This window comes from Canis aureus, chromosome 1 (assembly GCF_053574225.1).
Source record: "Canis aureus isolate CA01 chromosome 1, VMU_Caureus_v.1.0, whole genome shotgun sequence".
NCBI classification, from domain to species: domain Eukaryota; kingdom Metazoa; phylum Chordata; class Mammalia; order Carnivora; family Canidae; genus Canis; species Canis aureus.
Genome location: NC_135611.1, coordinates 49,968,816 through 49,986,978, shown reverse-complemented (window position 1 = coordinate 49,986,978; position 18,163 = coordinate 49,968,816). Strand labels below are relative to the sequence as shown.

The following is an 18,163-nucleotide window of genomic DNA, read 5'->3' as shown; positions in this document are numbered from 1 at the left end:
TGGTTAACTTTGGCCACAAAAACAAACACCCTCAAATCTCTGCAGCACACTGAGACGCACTTAGCAGACCAGACCATAGTTTCCCAAGGAAATAGTTATTTCTTGGCCACATTCCATGTGGCAGCTACAGGACAGCTTTCTGCAGCTCTGTTCCAAGTTGTGGCTCTTCTCATTCTGAGACCCACGCTGAAGGAACAACACCAATTTAGGATATGCTGTTCTTGTGGCAGATGGAAAAGGCAAGAGAGCTGTCAGGAATGCATGATGCCTTTACAACTTCTGCTCTGAACAGGTACCTTGAGCCATCAAATCAGATAGCCGAACCTGACTCAGTGGGGAAATATATCTGCCTGCAGAGGCGCGCTGCTGCAAGTCCTACAGCCACGCGTGGGAATGTGGAATCCTTTTACAGAGAGGGGCGAGGAGCTGGAAATCTATTTATTGCAGTGGTATCTATCGCAGATGGTACCACTTTGTGATAAGAAATGGTCACTGAACAACAATCCCAGCTCTCCACTAGTTACCAGTAGACCTAGTCTACTACTATCAAAAGCCTAAGCACTCTTAAACACTTGCCCACTTTCTCATCTATTTTGACAAACACACACTTAGTTTTTAGGGCAATGGCCATCTCTTTGGACCAGCATTGCCACCCAGTGCATCATGTAATCATACACACAGTACTAGTATGTACCTACTGGATGAGCATGGAGAGTTGGATTGATTGGTAACTTATTAGGTGTAAGGCAAGAAATAGCACACTACAAGTAACAGGTAGGAAGTAATGTCAAGCTGATGCCAAAGAAAAATTTAACTGCAACATTTGAGAACCTTGCCTTATGAACAAAACTAAGGGGATGGCCAGGGCAGGAAACAGTTCTATCACTGACACACTCTCCAGGTCAGAGGACAACTGTGGATGCTCTGTAGACAACAGGACACATTACTGTGCTATGTTGTGCCTGGGCTGTAATGACTGTAGACTTGCCAATAGTTTGATTTTATTTTTTCAAGTGTGCGTTAAACTTTGCGAAGGCACCTGTGTATATGTCTGAGCTAATTGTCCTTCTGCATTGGGTCACTGCCTTGTGTTTCGCACTCAGCCCATCCTTGATTCTCTCCAGTTTCTATATACTTAGATTCTTTCCATTTTCTAAATTTTTTCAACTTCCTGTAAGTTCCACTCACTTGCCTCGTTTGTATTGGTTTTATATTTTTGGACTTTTCTTAACAGTGAATAATAGACTATTGGTATATTCAGAGAGCCTTACATTCTCATCACTTGTATTTCTAGCTTCTAGCTGTGGCTTCAACAAAGTCAGAAGCTAGCTGGGAAGCCTAGGGACCAGTAATACAGAGAGCCACAGTTTATTTGCCCATGAAACGAGTAACATCCATGTGAAATAAAACTGAGATTATTTACTGGACAACCAATCCTCAGAATAATCTACCTCGTTGAATGTTGCAAATTAAATCCACCATAACTATTTCTTCCCATATCCTCCTTCTATTCACAAAGTTCAGGGGATTGGTATAAACCTAGTTTGTGGTGAATTTAGGCTATCTCCCATAATATAGAGTATTATTTTAAGCTAGGTCTTTTGACCCTCCTAAAATAGACCAGGATCTCTCATGACAGTGATGGAATAGGATGGGGTTGGAAGGTGGCTAAGGAAGACAGGAAGACAGCATCACTGCCAGGCCTCTTAGGGCTGCTGTGCGTTAGGCAGATCCTTCCCAATTCATTCTAGCTTCACTGCAATCTATGATGTGAACCCTTAGGGTGAGGTGGGAATTGGACAAGTCGTGGAGGATGGAGTAATTTACATGATAATAACTTCTTCCAAAAGTCAGGATTTACTGCAAAGGGCTTCTATGAAAAGTGAAAGCAGAGCACTGGGCAATCAGCCTTGGGCATGGGGGTCCTTGGGGTTATACCCAGAAAGAGGGGGTGCCAGCTAAGCCAGCAAAAGAACTCAGAAGATTTAAAGTGACTATGTAAACATAAGGTTTGCTTTTCTACTTACATCATACCATTTTAAAAGGTTGGAGATGGATAGGTTCAGTCTGAAGACATGTGTTTAAAAACTTAAAGCACCCTTTGAGAAGTAGATGATTCTAAGAGTGGGATCCTGTGAGATGAGCCTGGAAAATCTCCTCATGCTAATAAGCAAAGAAGCATTCTGGAACTCCTTGGGATGTGGCAGAGGGACCCTGGAATCAGCAAAGATGAGCCTTGTTGGTCCAAAGATGGGGCAATTTGAATACCAACAAAGAAATTACAAAAACTGTGAAGGACTGAGTCATAGGAGGTAGGTTTAAATCCACGAGTTCATAATGAGGCTTCAAAACCCCCACAGCATAGAATTCATTGATTGCTTTTGGAGAATGCAGGGAATCAACTCATCACTTTGGAAAGAAAGAAAGAATTACACAGGTATCTTGCCTTGCCTATAAGAACTGTATCTCAGAGTCAGCAAACAACTGATGGGAGAAGTCTTTATGAAGTATTCCACTAATAAATGAAGAAATCATGATAAAATGGGAATATTGTCATTTGCAGCCTCTGATGAATTAATAAACACAGGCAACGGTGATCTGTGGCAGCTAACACTACAAAGGAAGAGACGGGCAGACACAAGGTGTCTCTCAATGGAAATGTACTAAGTCAATTATGGAGTAGAATCACCAGAAGTATCAATCCTAAGCCTGATTTAGCTCTAGATCTACCTCCCAATTGATAGGGAATAATAGAAGAGACAGAGGGTCATTCATATTAAAGGATCCTAAGCTTTGTAGTACAACCTGAAATCTGGCATTGTGATGCCCCCAGATATGGTTTTCTTTTTTAAAATTCCCCTGGCTATTCGGGGTCTTTTCTGATTCCACACAAATCTTAAAATAATTTGTTCTAACTCTCTGAAGAAAGTCCATGGTATTTTGATAGGGATTGCATTAAACGTGTATATTGCCCTGGGTAACATTGACATTTTCACCATATTAATTCTGCCAATCCATGAGCATGGAATATTTTTCCATCTCTTTGTGTCTTCCTCAATTTCTTTCAGAAGTGTTCTATAGTTTTGAGGGTATAGATCCTTTACATCTTTGGTTAGGTTTATTCCTAGGTATCTTACGCTTTTGGGTGCAATTGTAAATGGGATTGACTCCTTAATTTCTCTTTCTTCAGTCTCATTGTTAGTGTATAGAAATGCCACTGATTTCTGGGCATTGATTTTGTATCCTGCCATGCTACCGAATTGCTGTATGAGTTCCAGCAATCTTGGGGTGGAGACTTTTGGGTTTTCTATGTAGAGTATCATGTCATCAGCGAAGAGGGAGAGTTTGACTTCTTCTTTGCCAATCTGAATGCCTTTAATGTCTTTTTGTTATCTGATTGCTGAGGCTAGGACTTCCAGTACTATGTTGAATAGCAGTGGTGAGAGTGGACATCCCTGTCTTGTTCCTGATATTAGGGGGAAGGCTCCCAGTGCTTCCCCATTGAGAATGATATTTGCTGTGGGCTTTTCGTAGATGGCTTTTAAGATGTTGAGGAATGTTCCCTCTATCCCTACACTCTGAAGAGTTTTGATCAGAAATGGATGCTGTATTTTGTCAAATGCTTTCTCTGCATCTAATGAGAGGATCATATGGTTCTTGGTTTTTCTCTTACTGATATGATGAATCACATTGATTGTTTTACGGATGTTGAACCAGCCTTGTGTTCCGGGGATAAATCCTACTTGGTCATGGTGAATAATTTTCTTAATGTACTGTTGGATCCTATTGGCCAGTATCTTGTTGAGAATTTTTGCATCCATGTTCATCAGGGATATTGGTCTGTAATTCTCCTTTTTGGTGGGGTCTTTGTCTGGTTTTGGAATTAAGGTGATGCTGGCCTCATAGAATGAATTTGGAAGTACTCCATCTCTTTCTATCTTTCCAAACAGCTTTAGGAGAATAGGTATGGTTTCTTCTTTAAACATTTGATAAAATTCCCGGAAGCCATCTGGCCCTGGAGTCTTGTGTCTTGCTGGCACAAAAACAGACACATAGATCAATGGAACAGAATAGAGAACCCAGAAGTGGACCCTGAACTTTATGGTCAACTAATATTCGATAAAGGAGGAAAGACTATCCACTGGAAGAAAGACAGTCTCTTCAATAAATGGTGCTGGGAAAATTGGACATCCACATGCAGAAGAATGAAACTAGACCACTCTCTTGCACCATACACAAAGATAAACTCAAAATGGATGAAAGATCTAAATGTGAGACAAGATTCCATCAAAATCCTAGAGGAGAACACAGGCAACACCCTTTTTGAACTCGGCCACAGTAACTTCTTGCAAGATACATCCACGAAGGCAAGAAAAACAAAAGCAAAAATGAACTATGGGGACTTCATCAAGATAAGAAGCTTTTGCACAGCAAAGGATACAGTCAACAAAACTAAAAGACAACCTACAGAATGGGAGAAGATATTTGCAAATGACATATCAGATAAAGGACTAGTTTCCAAGATCTATAAAGAACTTATTAAACTCAACACCAAAGAAACAAACAATCCAATCATGAAATGGGCAAAAGACATGAACAGAAATCTCACAGAGGAACACATAGACATGGCCAACATGCATATGAGAAAATGCTCTGCATCATTTGCCATCAGGGAAATACAAATCAAAACCACAATGAGATACCACCTCACACCAGTGAGAATGGGGAAAATTAACAAGGCAGGAAACAACAAATGTTGGAGAGGATGTGGAGAAAAGGGAACCCTCTTACACTGTTGGTGGGAATGTGAACTGGTGCAGTCACTCTGGAAAACTGTGTGGAGGTTCCTCAAAGAGTTAAAAATAGACCTGCCCTACGACCCAGCAATTGCACTGTTGGGGATTTACCCCAAAGATACAGATGCAATGAAACGCTGGGACACCTGCACCCCGATGTTTATAGCAGCAATGGCCACGATAGCCAAACTGTGGAAGGAGCCTCGGTGTCCAACGAAAGATGAATGGATAAAGAAGATGTGGTTTATGTATACAATGGAATATTACTCAGCTATTAGAAATGACAAATACCCACCATTTGCTTCAACGTGGATGGAACTGGAGGGTATTATGCTGAGTGAAGTAAGTCAGTCGGAGAAGGACAAACATTATATGTTCTCATTCATGTGGGGAATATAAATAATAGTGAAAGGGAATATAAGGGAAGGGAGAAGAAATGTGTGGGAAATATCAGAAAGGGAGACATAACGTAAAGACTGCTAACTCTGGGAAACGAACTAGGGGTGGTAGAGGGGAGGAGGGCGGGGGGTGGGAGTGATTGGGTGACGGGCACTGGGGGTTATTCTGTATGTTGGTAAATTGAACACCAATAAAAAAAATAAATAAATAAAAATAAAAATAAAAGGATCCTAAGGATGTAATCAACCAAAGTTAGACTGCAGAAAAGTCTACAGAAACAAAAGACAGAAAGAAACCTTAGTATTCTTTACTACCAAGGTTGCAAGAAAAAGAAAAGAACAGGAACTTACAGACTAAAGACTGAAGAAAGCTCATCAGCCAATCACAATGTGCAATCATCACTGGACAGTGGTGGCGAGGGCGCTAAACTCCTGAGAGAAACTCACGTCTGACTTCAAACTTGAGTTTCAAATGGGGATCATCTAACTGCTTAAAACCAGAGCTAACATGTCTTGGAAGCCACTGGATCCACCATCCATGATCCTTTACAAGCACTACCATGTAGAGCATTAAACTACTTCCCCTTTGAAATGTCTCTAGAGTGCTCATGAATTGGAAGTGGCTCAGTGGGTCTACAGGAGCAGCGCTGAACTGGACACCACAGGACATGTAAGAGCAGCTGCTTCTGGGAATCATCCCATGGCCTTTCAGCAGTACTCACGATAACACACCGCATGCCTAGTTAAGTGGCATTTTTCTTCACAAGCCATTGGCACACACTGTTTTTTTCTCTATTTTTAAAACTTTGATGTAGATCTGCCATATGCTTAGCTACACATACAACATCTTCAGGATACTGCTGAACGAAGAACAAATATATTTATTGGACTATTAAAACTGAGGGAAGATTATCATACATTCGATCCAGTTTGCAAAGACAAAGGTTAATGTAATGAAAGCAAGGGGAGAGGGCAGCAGGGTATTTTTTCCTTAAAAAGAATCCATAGCCCAAATGTGCTCAAAGGAAAACAAGGATTGACTCATCTTCATGGTTAAAATAGATCATGTTTTATCTTTATCACATAGTGTATGATCTGTACACCCCTAGGTACATCATCATAATCCAATGTTGATTGGTCAGTTGAAACCTCTATGATCACAGAGGCTACTGCTTGCTGCTGAATGTAAGCGTGAAGGAAAAGGTAGAAATCCAAGTATCTCTGAGGTTGGGGACATGACATTAAAACTAACAAAGCTTTTTTTTTTTTTATCAGAACGTTCTATCAAAACCAACTAAGGGCTACAAAAAAATCGATGTTAGCAACCTAATATTCTCAAGGTTTATATCAAAGATTCATATCTTCTGAAAATTCTTCTCTAATATTCCTTCTATAATAAGCCTTCTGTCATTCCACCTTCACTTAGTCTTTGCAGTAAAGCATTGCCATATACCTTTATATATTTTTTTCTAATTATTTGGTTGTTACCTCAAATATATCTGTATGTTTTCAAAGGCATAGCAAATCCTCCAAAGAGCAAAGAATGAGTCTCCACCATTTATCTTAGTGTAATGATACAGAAACACCCAAAAAGCCTTTGCTGGAAAAAAGAAAAAAAAAAATGGAGGAAGAAAATAAGGGACAGGGGGAAGGTAGGACCTGTAAGTCTAAAGGCTGAATATTACATTGTTGCTCACACTCTCATTCACTCTCAATTAAATAAGTCTTGTATTCCAAGACTACATTTAAAGACAAATTTTCAGACTAAACTGAATGTCAAGAGAAGATTTATAGTTTGTGTAACTTAAGATGAATGAATGACTTTATAGTATGGAATTATAGTAAGTATAATAATTCAAGTAACATGATACAACTATTGACACATGGACCAAGCTACCAGTTGACCTCAACTCTTGTTATCACAGCTCCACAACCATGTCTTCTTTAGTACACCTTGTGATTCTTCCCAAGGGTTTTTCTTTTTTTCCTTTTTAAAAGCCAAACTAAAATGATTAAGTCAGCTGCTCAATAATATGTGCATAAGAGACAAATTAATTCATCCACTTTAACAATGTTTGTTACTAGTAATAAATAAGATTACCTCCGAGTAATTTGGTGACAGATATTTCCCATTGCATTTGGCAATGCTCCTCAGAATTTTTAAGGCTTTATCCCCTTTCTTCCGAGTAATCAGCCAACGGGGAGACTCAGGAACCACCCTGGCAAGAAGAAGACTTTTTTGAGTTATGTTTGGTAATTTCAAAAGCTAAAAATTAATGACTTGAGTTTCTCTATCAAAATAGATCTTGTGAGTAGGTACAAGTTTAGGGGATTCTGAGAGTTTAGAATGTGCTCTCTGAAACACAGATTATCTCAGAAAATTTATAATGGAAGGAAAAAATGTTCACTTGATAACTAGGTCACTGGTCCTAATAAAAATAACCAATAGTACATTGCTCTTGTAAGACCAGGCTGTCCTAGAGAATAGCGTCCTTGATTACACATATGAAAAGAACTGGGATTTAATGAGCATTTAGGAAGAAGTGAAGACTCAATTCATGTAAGCTGATTTCCCCATATATTAAAATTAAATTAGAGAAATGATCAAAATACATTGACTTCAGTATGAGTCAAATGCATATAACCTGTAGCTTTCTGATAACTTAATTTTCTCATGCTCTTAACATTTTCTTATTCCTCAGAAGACTCCTGAATAATATTAACTTGCTTAATAGAAAACACAGAAAAGCAAACAGATCTCATTGCATTTAATTTGCAAGCTGAAATATTGGCAGATATGGTTTGTTGCCTTAAAGGGTTCATGAAGATATTATAAAATAACAAAGCATAATTAATACTCTATTTAGAATTTTATGTTTGGGTACTTTATTAAATTATTTTAATTATGACAATTAGTCAAATAATAATCTCTATAAATTCTCAAATTCTCTAGAAATTCCCAAAGCCCATAGTCACTCTGGAGATGTCAGGAAATCTCTGTAGTTGCTTTCACTTTCATGGTGGTTTAAAAGCGTAGATTCTACACTTCTGTGGAATAAGAATAAATTCAATAATGACCAAAACCACTTTACCAGTAATAAAGGAGGAAGAGAAAGCTGGGCAGCGTTATGGCTAGCTGAATCCCTTGCCAATTTGGGATAAAGTAGGCAATTCCAGGGAGAATGATGATTCCAAGAGTGAAGAACATTTGGACCACTATTCCCACAATTCTCCTTTGCTTTGAACCTACTATTTCTGTTACTGAAGGAAAACAAACAGAAGTTAGGGAAGCTCAAGATCAGCTCCAAAATAAACAAACAGAGAGATGTTACATCTGTCATATCCATCAGCATTGCTAGGATGCTACAGAACTCTTAAAGGTACGAAGGCTTCCATACGTGCTGGAGCCGTGCTTTCTGCTCACTCTCTTCTCTGCCAGTTATCGGCAAGCACATGCCACATTCATCCCACACACCCAGCCCAATACCCTCCTAAGTATACAAAGAACATATGTGTTGGTTTTAAGAAAGCTTAAATGATGACTATTTTATCAACACAGAAATAAAATAAGCTGGCTAGTTTTCTATCATGGTATCTCTAAAGATTTGCATATTATAAAAGAGATTATTTATGAGCATTTATGAACATTATAATTCTACAAATAATTTTTTAAAGATCACAACACAGTTTTCATCAAATGATGATTCTTTTTTCCACAGTGCTGGGCTTTCCATTTATGTGATATTTCTTTAAAAATCACATGGGGAATTTTACTGCTGGCATCCCTCCCCTTCTCCCACCGCCCCCCCCCAAATTCATCCATTTCTATTTGTCATCTATTCTATTCCGATCATCCTGGGATATGCTATCTTAGTTGTGTCCTAAGATTACAACTTTGAAAACTCACCTAGACTCAAATCTCCTTCATATTCTAAAGTTATCCCTTCTGCGCCAGCCAGCGACAGGCAACCTTCCAGCACTCTTTCCTTCCTTGTCCATAAAAGGGTTTTTCAAAGAGTCCCCAAAGTGGGCACTGCTTGGAGAGGGATTGTCTAGGAGTAATGGAAGGGACCAGAAGCCTAACAATCTGGAGCAATAATCAAAAAGGTGCTTTTGTGTCTCCCTGATCACAAATCCACCATGGCCCTTAGAATAGGTAGCTGGACATCACTAGAAACAGAACCAAAGTAGCAGCCAGGACTTTTCCCAATAAAATTAGCAAAGCGCAACCTCAAGATTTTCTTTCTTTTATACCTAGAAGGTCAAACTTTCTAGTTATGGAAGAGAGCAGAAGTTCACAAATGAACTTCTCATTTGTAGGTCAGATCTTCATGGTAAAAAGTTCTCCATTTGAACAAAAGGAGAATTAAGAAATAATATTTGAGAACACAGGAATGTAATCTCAACCTTTTCACAGAAATACACAGAAAATACTTTAAAAATGTTACAAGGAACTGCTAAAATTTTTATAGAAATTAATCTCTGATAGGGATGCCTGGGTGGCTCAGTGGTTGAGCATCTGTCTTCGGCTCAGGTCCTGATCCCAGCATCCTGGGATTGAGTCCTGCATCAGGCTCCCCGCAGGGAGCCTGCTTCTCCCTCTACTTATGTCTCTGCCTCTCTCTGTGTCTCCCTCTTGAATAAATAAATAAAATCTTTAAAAAAATCTCTGATAAAGCAAAGCAATAACGTGCTAGCAGTATAGCAGTACTAGAAAGTGGTTCACCCAAGTACTTTGTGATATTCCATATTTGACAAAGTGGCATTTTAATTTCCTGAGTCAGAATTTCACCCCTGCATCTTCCTATTTGCAGAGGTCCTTACTGTGGCAGCCGCCAAGCCTCCACATATGAGCCTGAGGAGGGCTGATTGGCTGGCCCCTCCCAACCACCTGCCCCTGGCATCACAGAGACACAAGGCATAGCAATGTCTTACCAATCACGTAACAGGTCATCCATGTCCCCTTTCCAAACACACCTTGTAGGAAGCGGAAGACCACAAACACAGGGAAATTTGGTGCAAATGCCACCACAACACCGGTGACGCCAACACCGAAACAGGATATTAGGTAAATGACTAGTCGGCCATACCTTTTTGAGAAAGAGAGAGGAAGAAGTCACCTTCAACGCTTCCATTGACACAATGAGAAAGACTATCATTAGAAGCATTGTTAAGAGAGGTTAAGTATACGAATTTTGTTTTTAAGATTGCATTACTACCAGGTACAGGTTTGTTGGAAATTCTACATTTTGTTTTATAGCAAAACCAGGGAAAATAAGAGCATATGCCTCTGAAACGACATGTCAAAATGTAAAGCACAGAATGGAAATGTGATTTTCAAAAAGATGATGCTATCACAAACAGTTTCCTTGGTGGCACAGCTCTGACAGCTGATAGCATCTTTGCAAGTGGAGTGGGAAGGAGAAAAGGAGAAAGCCCCAGACCCAGGCTTCAATCTTGGCTGAACCATGAGCCAGCCCTACGATCTCAGGTCCCTCTCTTCGTTAATCTAAGACTCATATTTTGTTTGTTCGGTTGTGGGTTATTCCCCCCGCCTCTTTCTACAATGAGGTTGTAGAGGCTCAAATGAGATGCTGATGTGAAAGCTCCTTACGAACTATGAAGTTCACAATCAATGTGAACTGTTCTTAAGTTCTGCATTTTATCCTCACTGTTTACAGGATTATTATTAAAAGCATAGGCAAAGGACACACATTATTGTGTGTGATATTCTGGGATTCTGGTGTTAAATGGTTCACAATAGCTGTGCCAAATTATCGGCTGGTGGAAGTTTGTCATCCATGACCCTTAAGAGTCGTGATTCAAAAACATTTTCTCAGAGAAATTCCTGCCAAATTCGCACATGCAGCATCTTGCTCTGGTCAGCGGAGTGGAGACAGAAGTAGTCCTAGTTTATCTAGGTTTAAAATTCACTGTCTATACTTCCTACACTGTCCTCTCCTAGATATATGGCCTATTAATTCATTTCTTGTCTTTTCCTTCAACGACTTAAAGGAGAGAAGGAGCCGACAGTGGCTGGCCTGGCAGTGAGGCAGGATCATTCATAGGTCTGTCTTCCTCTCTAGAGCATTGAGTCATCTCGGAGGACAGCCACTCGGTCCCCTGCTAGACACAGGTAGGAAGAGCCTCCCTTCTTTAGTTGAGTTACTTTTGTTTGGAGATGTGTTTACTGATTGTGAGAAACATGCAGAAGCAGCTAAACCTAGGATGTTTAAATCAGAAATACATGTTGAAAATACATGGCTCCCTTGCGGGTCGTAGCCGGCTAGGAGAGAAAGTGATGTGTGCGGAGATTAAGAAAAGAAAGACAAATGGGAAAGGGTATAAGAAGAAGCCACAGAAAAAGACATGGATAATAGACAGGGAAAGAGCATCGGACACAAGGATTAAGGAGAAAGGCCCATGCAGAGGAGGGTGGCAGGGGGCTGCAAGAGAAAACTAAGATAGGTGAAGGAGCAGAAAAAGAAACCAAAGGATTTCACTTTGAAATCCTAGTCTGGTCACACTCCGACTGTCTATTGGCTAAAGCATTTGGGGCATTTAATTGCCTCCAATGAGCTAATTAATTGCAGTGGCCCATTCTCCAAGTGGGACCCTCTGCACTGCGCACCACAAGCACAGGCACAAGGACGCACCTAGGCTGGGCTAGAGTGACCAGAGTGATCGTCTGATCGTCAGCCAGACACGGTCAGTGGCCAAGGCTTGCCTACCCCTGTCCTAAGGGGTCTAGAAGCAATAATTAAATTATGGCATGTGTTTTCATAGTTAGAATTGGTATAAAGGAAGAGTTAAATATGAATACAATAACAAACATCAAGAATGTTTAAAACAGGAATATTTGAATAGAAAGCCTGATTGTCCTCAATATATATATTCACTGTGTCTCCCATTAGCTGGTATATTTATGGATGTTAAATAGTAGGTAAAAAATTTTTAATGATCTTTGGAAAAACTTTTTTTGCAGAGTTTTTAACTTGTAACATAAAATACAATGATTTATTTTTTAAAAAATTTAAACATTTAAATGAAACATATTTGGAAAGGGCTGACTCTGACTAAATCAGACACAACCAGTGAGCTATGGGAGCACATGCAATTGACTCTGCAGCGTTCAGCCAGCCAGCCATTTGCACAATGAAGTGACTGCCTTGCTGGTGTGTGTTTCCACTCAGATGCCTTCAGGTCAACTGGGAGCAGCTCCATCCACTGATACAGTTCAAGGAGTAAGGAGATAGAGTTGAACAAGAATTCGCCTAACCAAATAAGCATGAATGTCACAAGTAGAGAAATTAAAAATTTTTTTCAAGTTTAGCAAAAATAGTTTTCTAATGGTTAACATAAAACATTTTCATCTCTACACGTTTGCATCATGTTCTCGTGCTCTCAATGGCTGTCCTATCCGTGCCTACCTGTCTGCTGCATAGCCCAAGGTGAAGGCTCCAGCCAAGAAGCCCAGATTTAGGACGGCTTGCGTGAGGTCCAGCATCCAAGCATTGACGCACACAAGGTCAAACTGGGAAAACAAGGCAAATACATGGGAGACACATGACTGTGCTTATCCTCAAGACACCTGATCTTCTGTCCAGATCAGTGATAACTAAACATTTTTGCCCAGACATTCCTTAAATTTTTTAAATGTATCACATATTTTTATATAGATATATAAACGTTGCATCAGTTTCAATGACTGCCGAAGATGTAATTCACTGTATCCAACAGTCTATCAGAGCCATTGACAACCTATCATCACACTGGAAAAACAAACTGTTCAATAGTCTCAATCCGAAGTCAATCTTTTTTCCTTTTTGAATTTTTCTTTTCATTCCCACATACTTACATCTTAATATTCTAAGTAGAGAATGTTTTGTGTTTTGTGTTAATGTGTATTGCATTAATGGTGAGGTTAATAAATACTTCTCTGCATAAAAATTAAGTTTATAAATGGACATTTAATTTAAAAAAATTTTCCCCGTGACAATGTCTCTAAATATTTGCATCTTTTCTCATTGGGTTATAATTATAGTCACTAGACCACAACGGATGAAAACAGGAAATATGATGAATTTTGAAAAAGATTTACTGCATGGGAGTAACATTTTGTGGGAAATGCACCTCTGTATTTCTAGAAGAATGTTAAGAAAGCCTGGGGTTTTCCAGCTAGTTCATGTAATCTGCAGAGAAAGATTGTTTATTACTAGAACCAGTGAAGGGTAAACATCAATTTTTTTTATTTTTATAAATTTATGCGCCAGGAAAACTTGTTTGTATAAGTTAATTAATAAGAATGGAGAAAGTTTCATTAGAGCAACGTTACTCAATTCCTCTGGCTCCTTCTCAGTTATGTGCTGAGACTTGCACAGCGATCTATCATCAAAATTACTTTTACTTTCCTTTAACCAACAGGCCATTTAAGTTCTCCTACACTCTTGCTGCCAGGATGGAAAAGGAGACCGCCACACTTAATAAAAAGTTGTTTAATCAAATCATTAGGGCTATTTACTTGCTTTCTTCATTATGTTCTTAATACCCAAACCAATAGTCCAAACTGTCCCATTGTTTGGTTCCCCACAGGTTTTTGAACCTCAGGTTAGTCCACCATAGTGGGACAGGAGAGAGGTAGCATTCCTTTAGCAAAGTGGGAGAAGGACATTAGGAAAAAGGACCTGCACACATATTCTCAAGAAGATGGATTTTAGACCACATGAACTGAGGCCCTGACAATGGATTCCCTTCAAAGTACCCAGGCCCTCTACCCTGTAATTGGCTTTGCACACTTCCAAACAGCAACCCCAGCTTGAAAATTATTCATAAATACACATTCATAAGCAAACTGTGGCACTTATTTGGCTTGGTTCTACAGCTAGTGATCTGTCACTTAATATAGCTGGAAAAAAAAACAGGAGCACGAGTAGCTGGTCCACCTCATATAGTTGCTGGGAAGACTTATGGAGGTTAAAAAAGTAAAAAGATTGACATATATACATGGTAGTAGTAACTGTGATGAGTTAAAGGAGTTTTACAGCCACTTAGATACTGGTTTTTCAAGGCACAACAGTTTTAAGTAAACTTGCAGATGACTAACTATCTGAAATAATTTCCCATTGGAATTAAACATGTAGAGAATGCAACTAGAGGATAGCCACATACAGAAGAATGAAACTAGACCGCTTTCTTACACCATGCACAAAAATAAACTCAAAATGAATTAAGGACCTAAATGTGAGACATGAAACCATAAAAATCTTAGAAGAAAACACAGGCAGTAATTTCTCTGACATTGGCTATAGCAACAATTTTCTAGATATGTTTCCTGAGGCAAGGGAAATAAATGCAAAAATAAACTATTGGTATACATCAAAATAAAAAGCTTCTGCACAGCAAAAGAAACAATCAACAAAACTAAAAGGCAACCTACAGAATGCAAGAAGATATTTGCAAATGACATATCCAATGAAGAGTTAGTATCCAAGATATACAGAGAATTTACAGAACTCAAAACCCAAAACCAAATAATCCAACTTAGAAAATGAGCAGGGGGTGCACCTCGGTGGCTCAGTGGTTGAGTGTCTGCCTTTGGCTTAGGTCATGGCCCTGGGGTCCTAGGATCAAATCCCAGGTTGGGCTTCCCTGGGGGGATCCTGCTTCTCCCTCTGTCTATGTTTCTGCCTCTCTTTTTGTGTCTTTCACGAATAAATAAATTTTTTAAAAAATAAACAGAAGACATGAATAGACATTTCTTTTTTTTTTTTAAAGATTTTATTTATTTATTCATGATAGACACACACAGAGAGAGAGAGAGATAGGGAGGCAGAGACACAGGCAGAAGGAGAAGCAGGCTCCGCGCAGGGAGCCGGACATGGGACCCAATCCCAGAACTCCAGGATCATACCCTGGGCTGAAGGCAGGTGCTAAACCACTGAGCCACCCAGGGATCCCGAACAGACATTTCCCTAAAGAAGAGATACAGGATGGCCAAAAGACATAGGAAAAGATGCTCAATATCACTCATCACTGGGGAAATGCAAATCAAAACTACAATGAGATATCACCTCACACCTGTCAGAATGGCTAAAATCAAAAACACAAGAAACAAGTGTTGGCAAGGATATGGGAAAAAACGAACCACCTTGCACTGTTGGTAGGAATGCAGATGTGGAAAACAGTATCGAGGTTACTCAAAAAGTTAAAAATAGAACTACCTTGTGATCCAGTAATCACACTATCACACTATCTACCTAAAAAATACAAAAAAAAAATTCAAAAAAAGTTATTGCAGCATTATTTGCAATAGCCAAACTATAGAAGCTGCCCAAATACCTATCGATAGATGAATGGATAAATATGTAGTATATATACAGAAGGGAATATTATTCAGCTATAAAAAATATGAAATCTTGCCATTTGCAACAACATGGATGGAGCTAGAGAGTATTATGCTAAGCAAAATAAGTCAGCAGAGTCAGCAGTAAAATACCATATGATTTTACTCATATGTGGAATTTAAGAAACAGATTTTTTTTTAAAAAAGAGAGAAAAACCAAAAAACAAATTCTTACCTATAGAGAATAGACTGGTAGTTATCAGAGGGGAGGTGGGTGGAGGAGGGATGGGGGAAATAAGTGATGGGGATGAAGGAGGGCACTTGTGATGAGCCCCGGGTGATGTATGGAACTGGTGAATCACTATACTGTACACCTGAAACTAACATAACACTGTATGTTAACTACACTAGAATTAAAATAAAAACTTAATGAAAACAAAAAACCCCAAAAGACTGCAACAAGAATAGGGGTGCCTGGGTGGCTCAGTTGGTTAAGCATATCTGCCTTCAGCTCAGGTCATGATCCCGCAGTCCTGGGAGTGAGACCTGGGTGGGGCTCCCTGCTCAGTGGGGAGTCTTCTTCTCCCTCTGCCTCTGCCTCTCCTGCCTGCTCATGCTCTCTCTCTCAAATAAATAAATACAATTTTTTAAAAAATGCAACAAGAATAAGAGTGTATCAAATCTCAGAAATCAAACAGGCAACTCAACTGCTAGGGAAAACATTTTGCTACAGAAAGGTAGCAGCCACTGTCAAATAGGAATTCCCAAAAAGTAGAATTTGCATCCTCCAACTGTTCCTCAGGTAAGTGGATTAGCTGGGGATACTGGCAAGCTTTTCAAAGATGACATAGCAAAGCGCAGTAAGAGCTATCCTTTCAATGAATTTGTTCAGCTGCTTTTGAATTGTTTGAATAAAATGCTCCCCCATAGTCTTTAAAGCCACAAAATATTCTTTAATATAAATATAATTGTCTTTTTCACACTCCCATAAGAGAAAGTGTCATAAAGGATTTTTTTCATATTTCATATTAAAATAAATATTTTTAACTGAAAATAAACATCTAAGTAGTTAAAGTTTTTTTTAAGATTTTATTTATTTATTTATTCATGAGAGAGACACACACACAGAGAGAGAGAGAGAGAGAGGCAGAGACTCAGGCAGAGGGAGAAGCAGGCTCCGTGCTGGAAGCCCGACGTGGGACTCGATCCCAGGACCCCAGGATCACACCCTGAGCCAAAGGCAGACGCCCGACCGCGGAGCCACCCAGTCGTCCCTAAGTAGCTAAAATTCGGTGATAACATTTTCTCAAGTATTATGCTGCTATCTGGGCTCCGTATCATCAACTCTTTGCGCTTTGTCCTGCATCCCGGGAGCAGGAGGCGCGGAAACTACATTTCCCAGAATTCCTTGCAGCAAGGTTCTGTTTAGGCTCTGCCCGTGGGGGAGGAGAGAGTAAGGGCACGATCAGAAAACAAGTATGATCAAAAAGCTCATCTGCTCAAACATTTCTATTACTTTGCAGAAGTACTGGTACTGAGATTCCCAATCCTTCCACAGACCGTTTCATAAGTTATGTGCACTACATAATGAATCATGCCCTGTGTAAATAACCCCTTGAATGAACTAACTTTATTTTTTTACTTGAATTTGACCCATAGTTCTGGAAAAATATATTTACTGTAAAAAATCATAATACATCTTAAATAAATCATAGTGTCATATTAAAAAAAGAAAAAGAAAACAGGAAGGAGGTAGTGGGGATTCGGCTTCTGGATGTGGCAGCAGTTCCAGCTCTAAGGACGGCAGTGACAACAGTGGTTGGTGGTTGCAGAAGCCATTCAGCGTTTCCAATCACTCTCTGTCCACATGGGGGCAAAGGGATACTGTCTTGGAGCAAGACAAGGACCCTGCTCCCTGATCCCCCCCCCTCTCTGTGCTTTTCAAGCAATTCAAATCCAAAACAATTCAAATCCAAATCCCTTCCTGCTTGAAATACCTCGCCTGGTTTCTGCTTTTATGACTGGGAGCTTGCTATCTTTCAAAAGTACAAAATAAATGAACTTAAATTATGTACCCCTAAGGAAATGCACACAACTACCCCCCACACACACATGCCTGCATGCAAACACACACACACACACACACACACACACACGTGGGTTTCTGGTATAGGGACAACAAAGCAAATGCAAGGATTCTGGGGCTTGGTTCTGAGTCTTACTCATACACCCGGGAGGCACACCCCTGCCTTCTGCACCTGGCCCTTCCTAATCAGCTCTGGGCTCGCTGCCGGCTACGGCAACAGCTCTGGGTCATGTTTAAAGAGAGGTTAGCAGGCAATGAAGCCCAAGAGCTTCATAGGCTAAGGACTTTTTCCTGAAATAAAGTACTAAAAGTCTGTTGTAGTTCCCAGGGAGACCTAAAACCCACCTCTTGTCAAACTTACCAAGTCTGAATCAAAGACACAAGCATTTCTATCTTTCTCCCAAGGCAATTTATGAAGAAGTGAGACATCTCCTTTTTATTTTTTAAGTGTACACATGCAGACATTTAAACATTATTTTTAAATACTCATAAATCTATGTGTACCCGTTCTGTTCATTACTAATCTTCAAAATCACTTTTA

At 39.6% G+C, this 18,163-nt stretch overlaps 1 protein-coding gene across 2 annotated transcripts in view; it reads right to left on the bottom strand.

Moving 5' to 3' along the window:
* Positions 1-18,163, bottom strand: part of SLC22A3 (solute carrier family 22 member 3) — an 88,598-nt gene that overhangs the window by 33,347 nt on the left and 37,088 nt on the right. For both annotated transcript variants that reach the window (XM_077899202.1, XM_077899196.1), the window contains exons 2-5: positions 12,625-12,728; positions 10,130-10,284; positions 8,287-8,455; positions 7,296-7,413 (exon numbers count right to left, since the gene is read on the bottom strand). In XM_077899202.1, the coding sequence (XP_077755328.1) occupies positions 7,296-7,413; positions 8,287-8,455; positions 10,130-10,284; positions 12,625-12,728 (546 nt within the window). The remainder of the gene's footprint in view (positions 1-7,295; positions 7,414-8,286; positions 8,456-10,129; positions 10,285-12,624; positions 12,729-18,163) is intronic.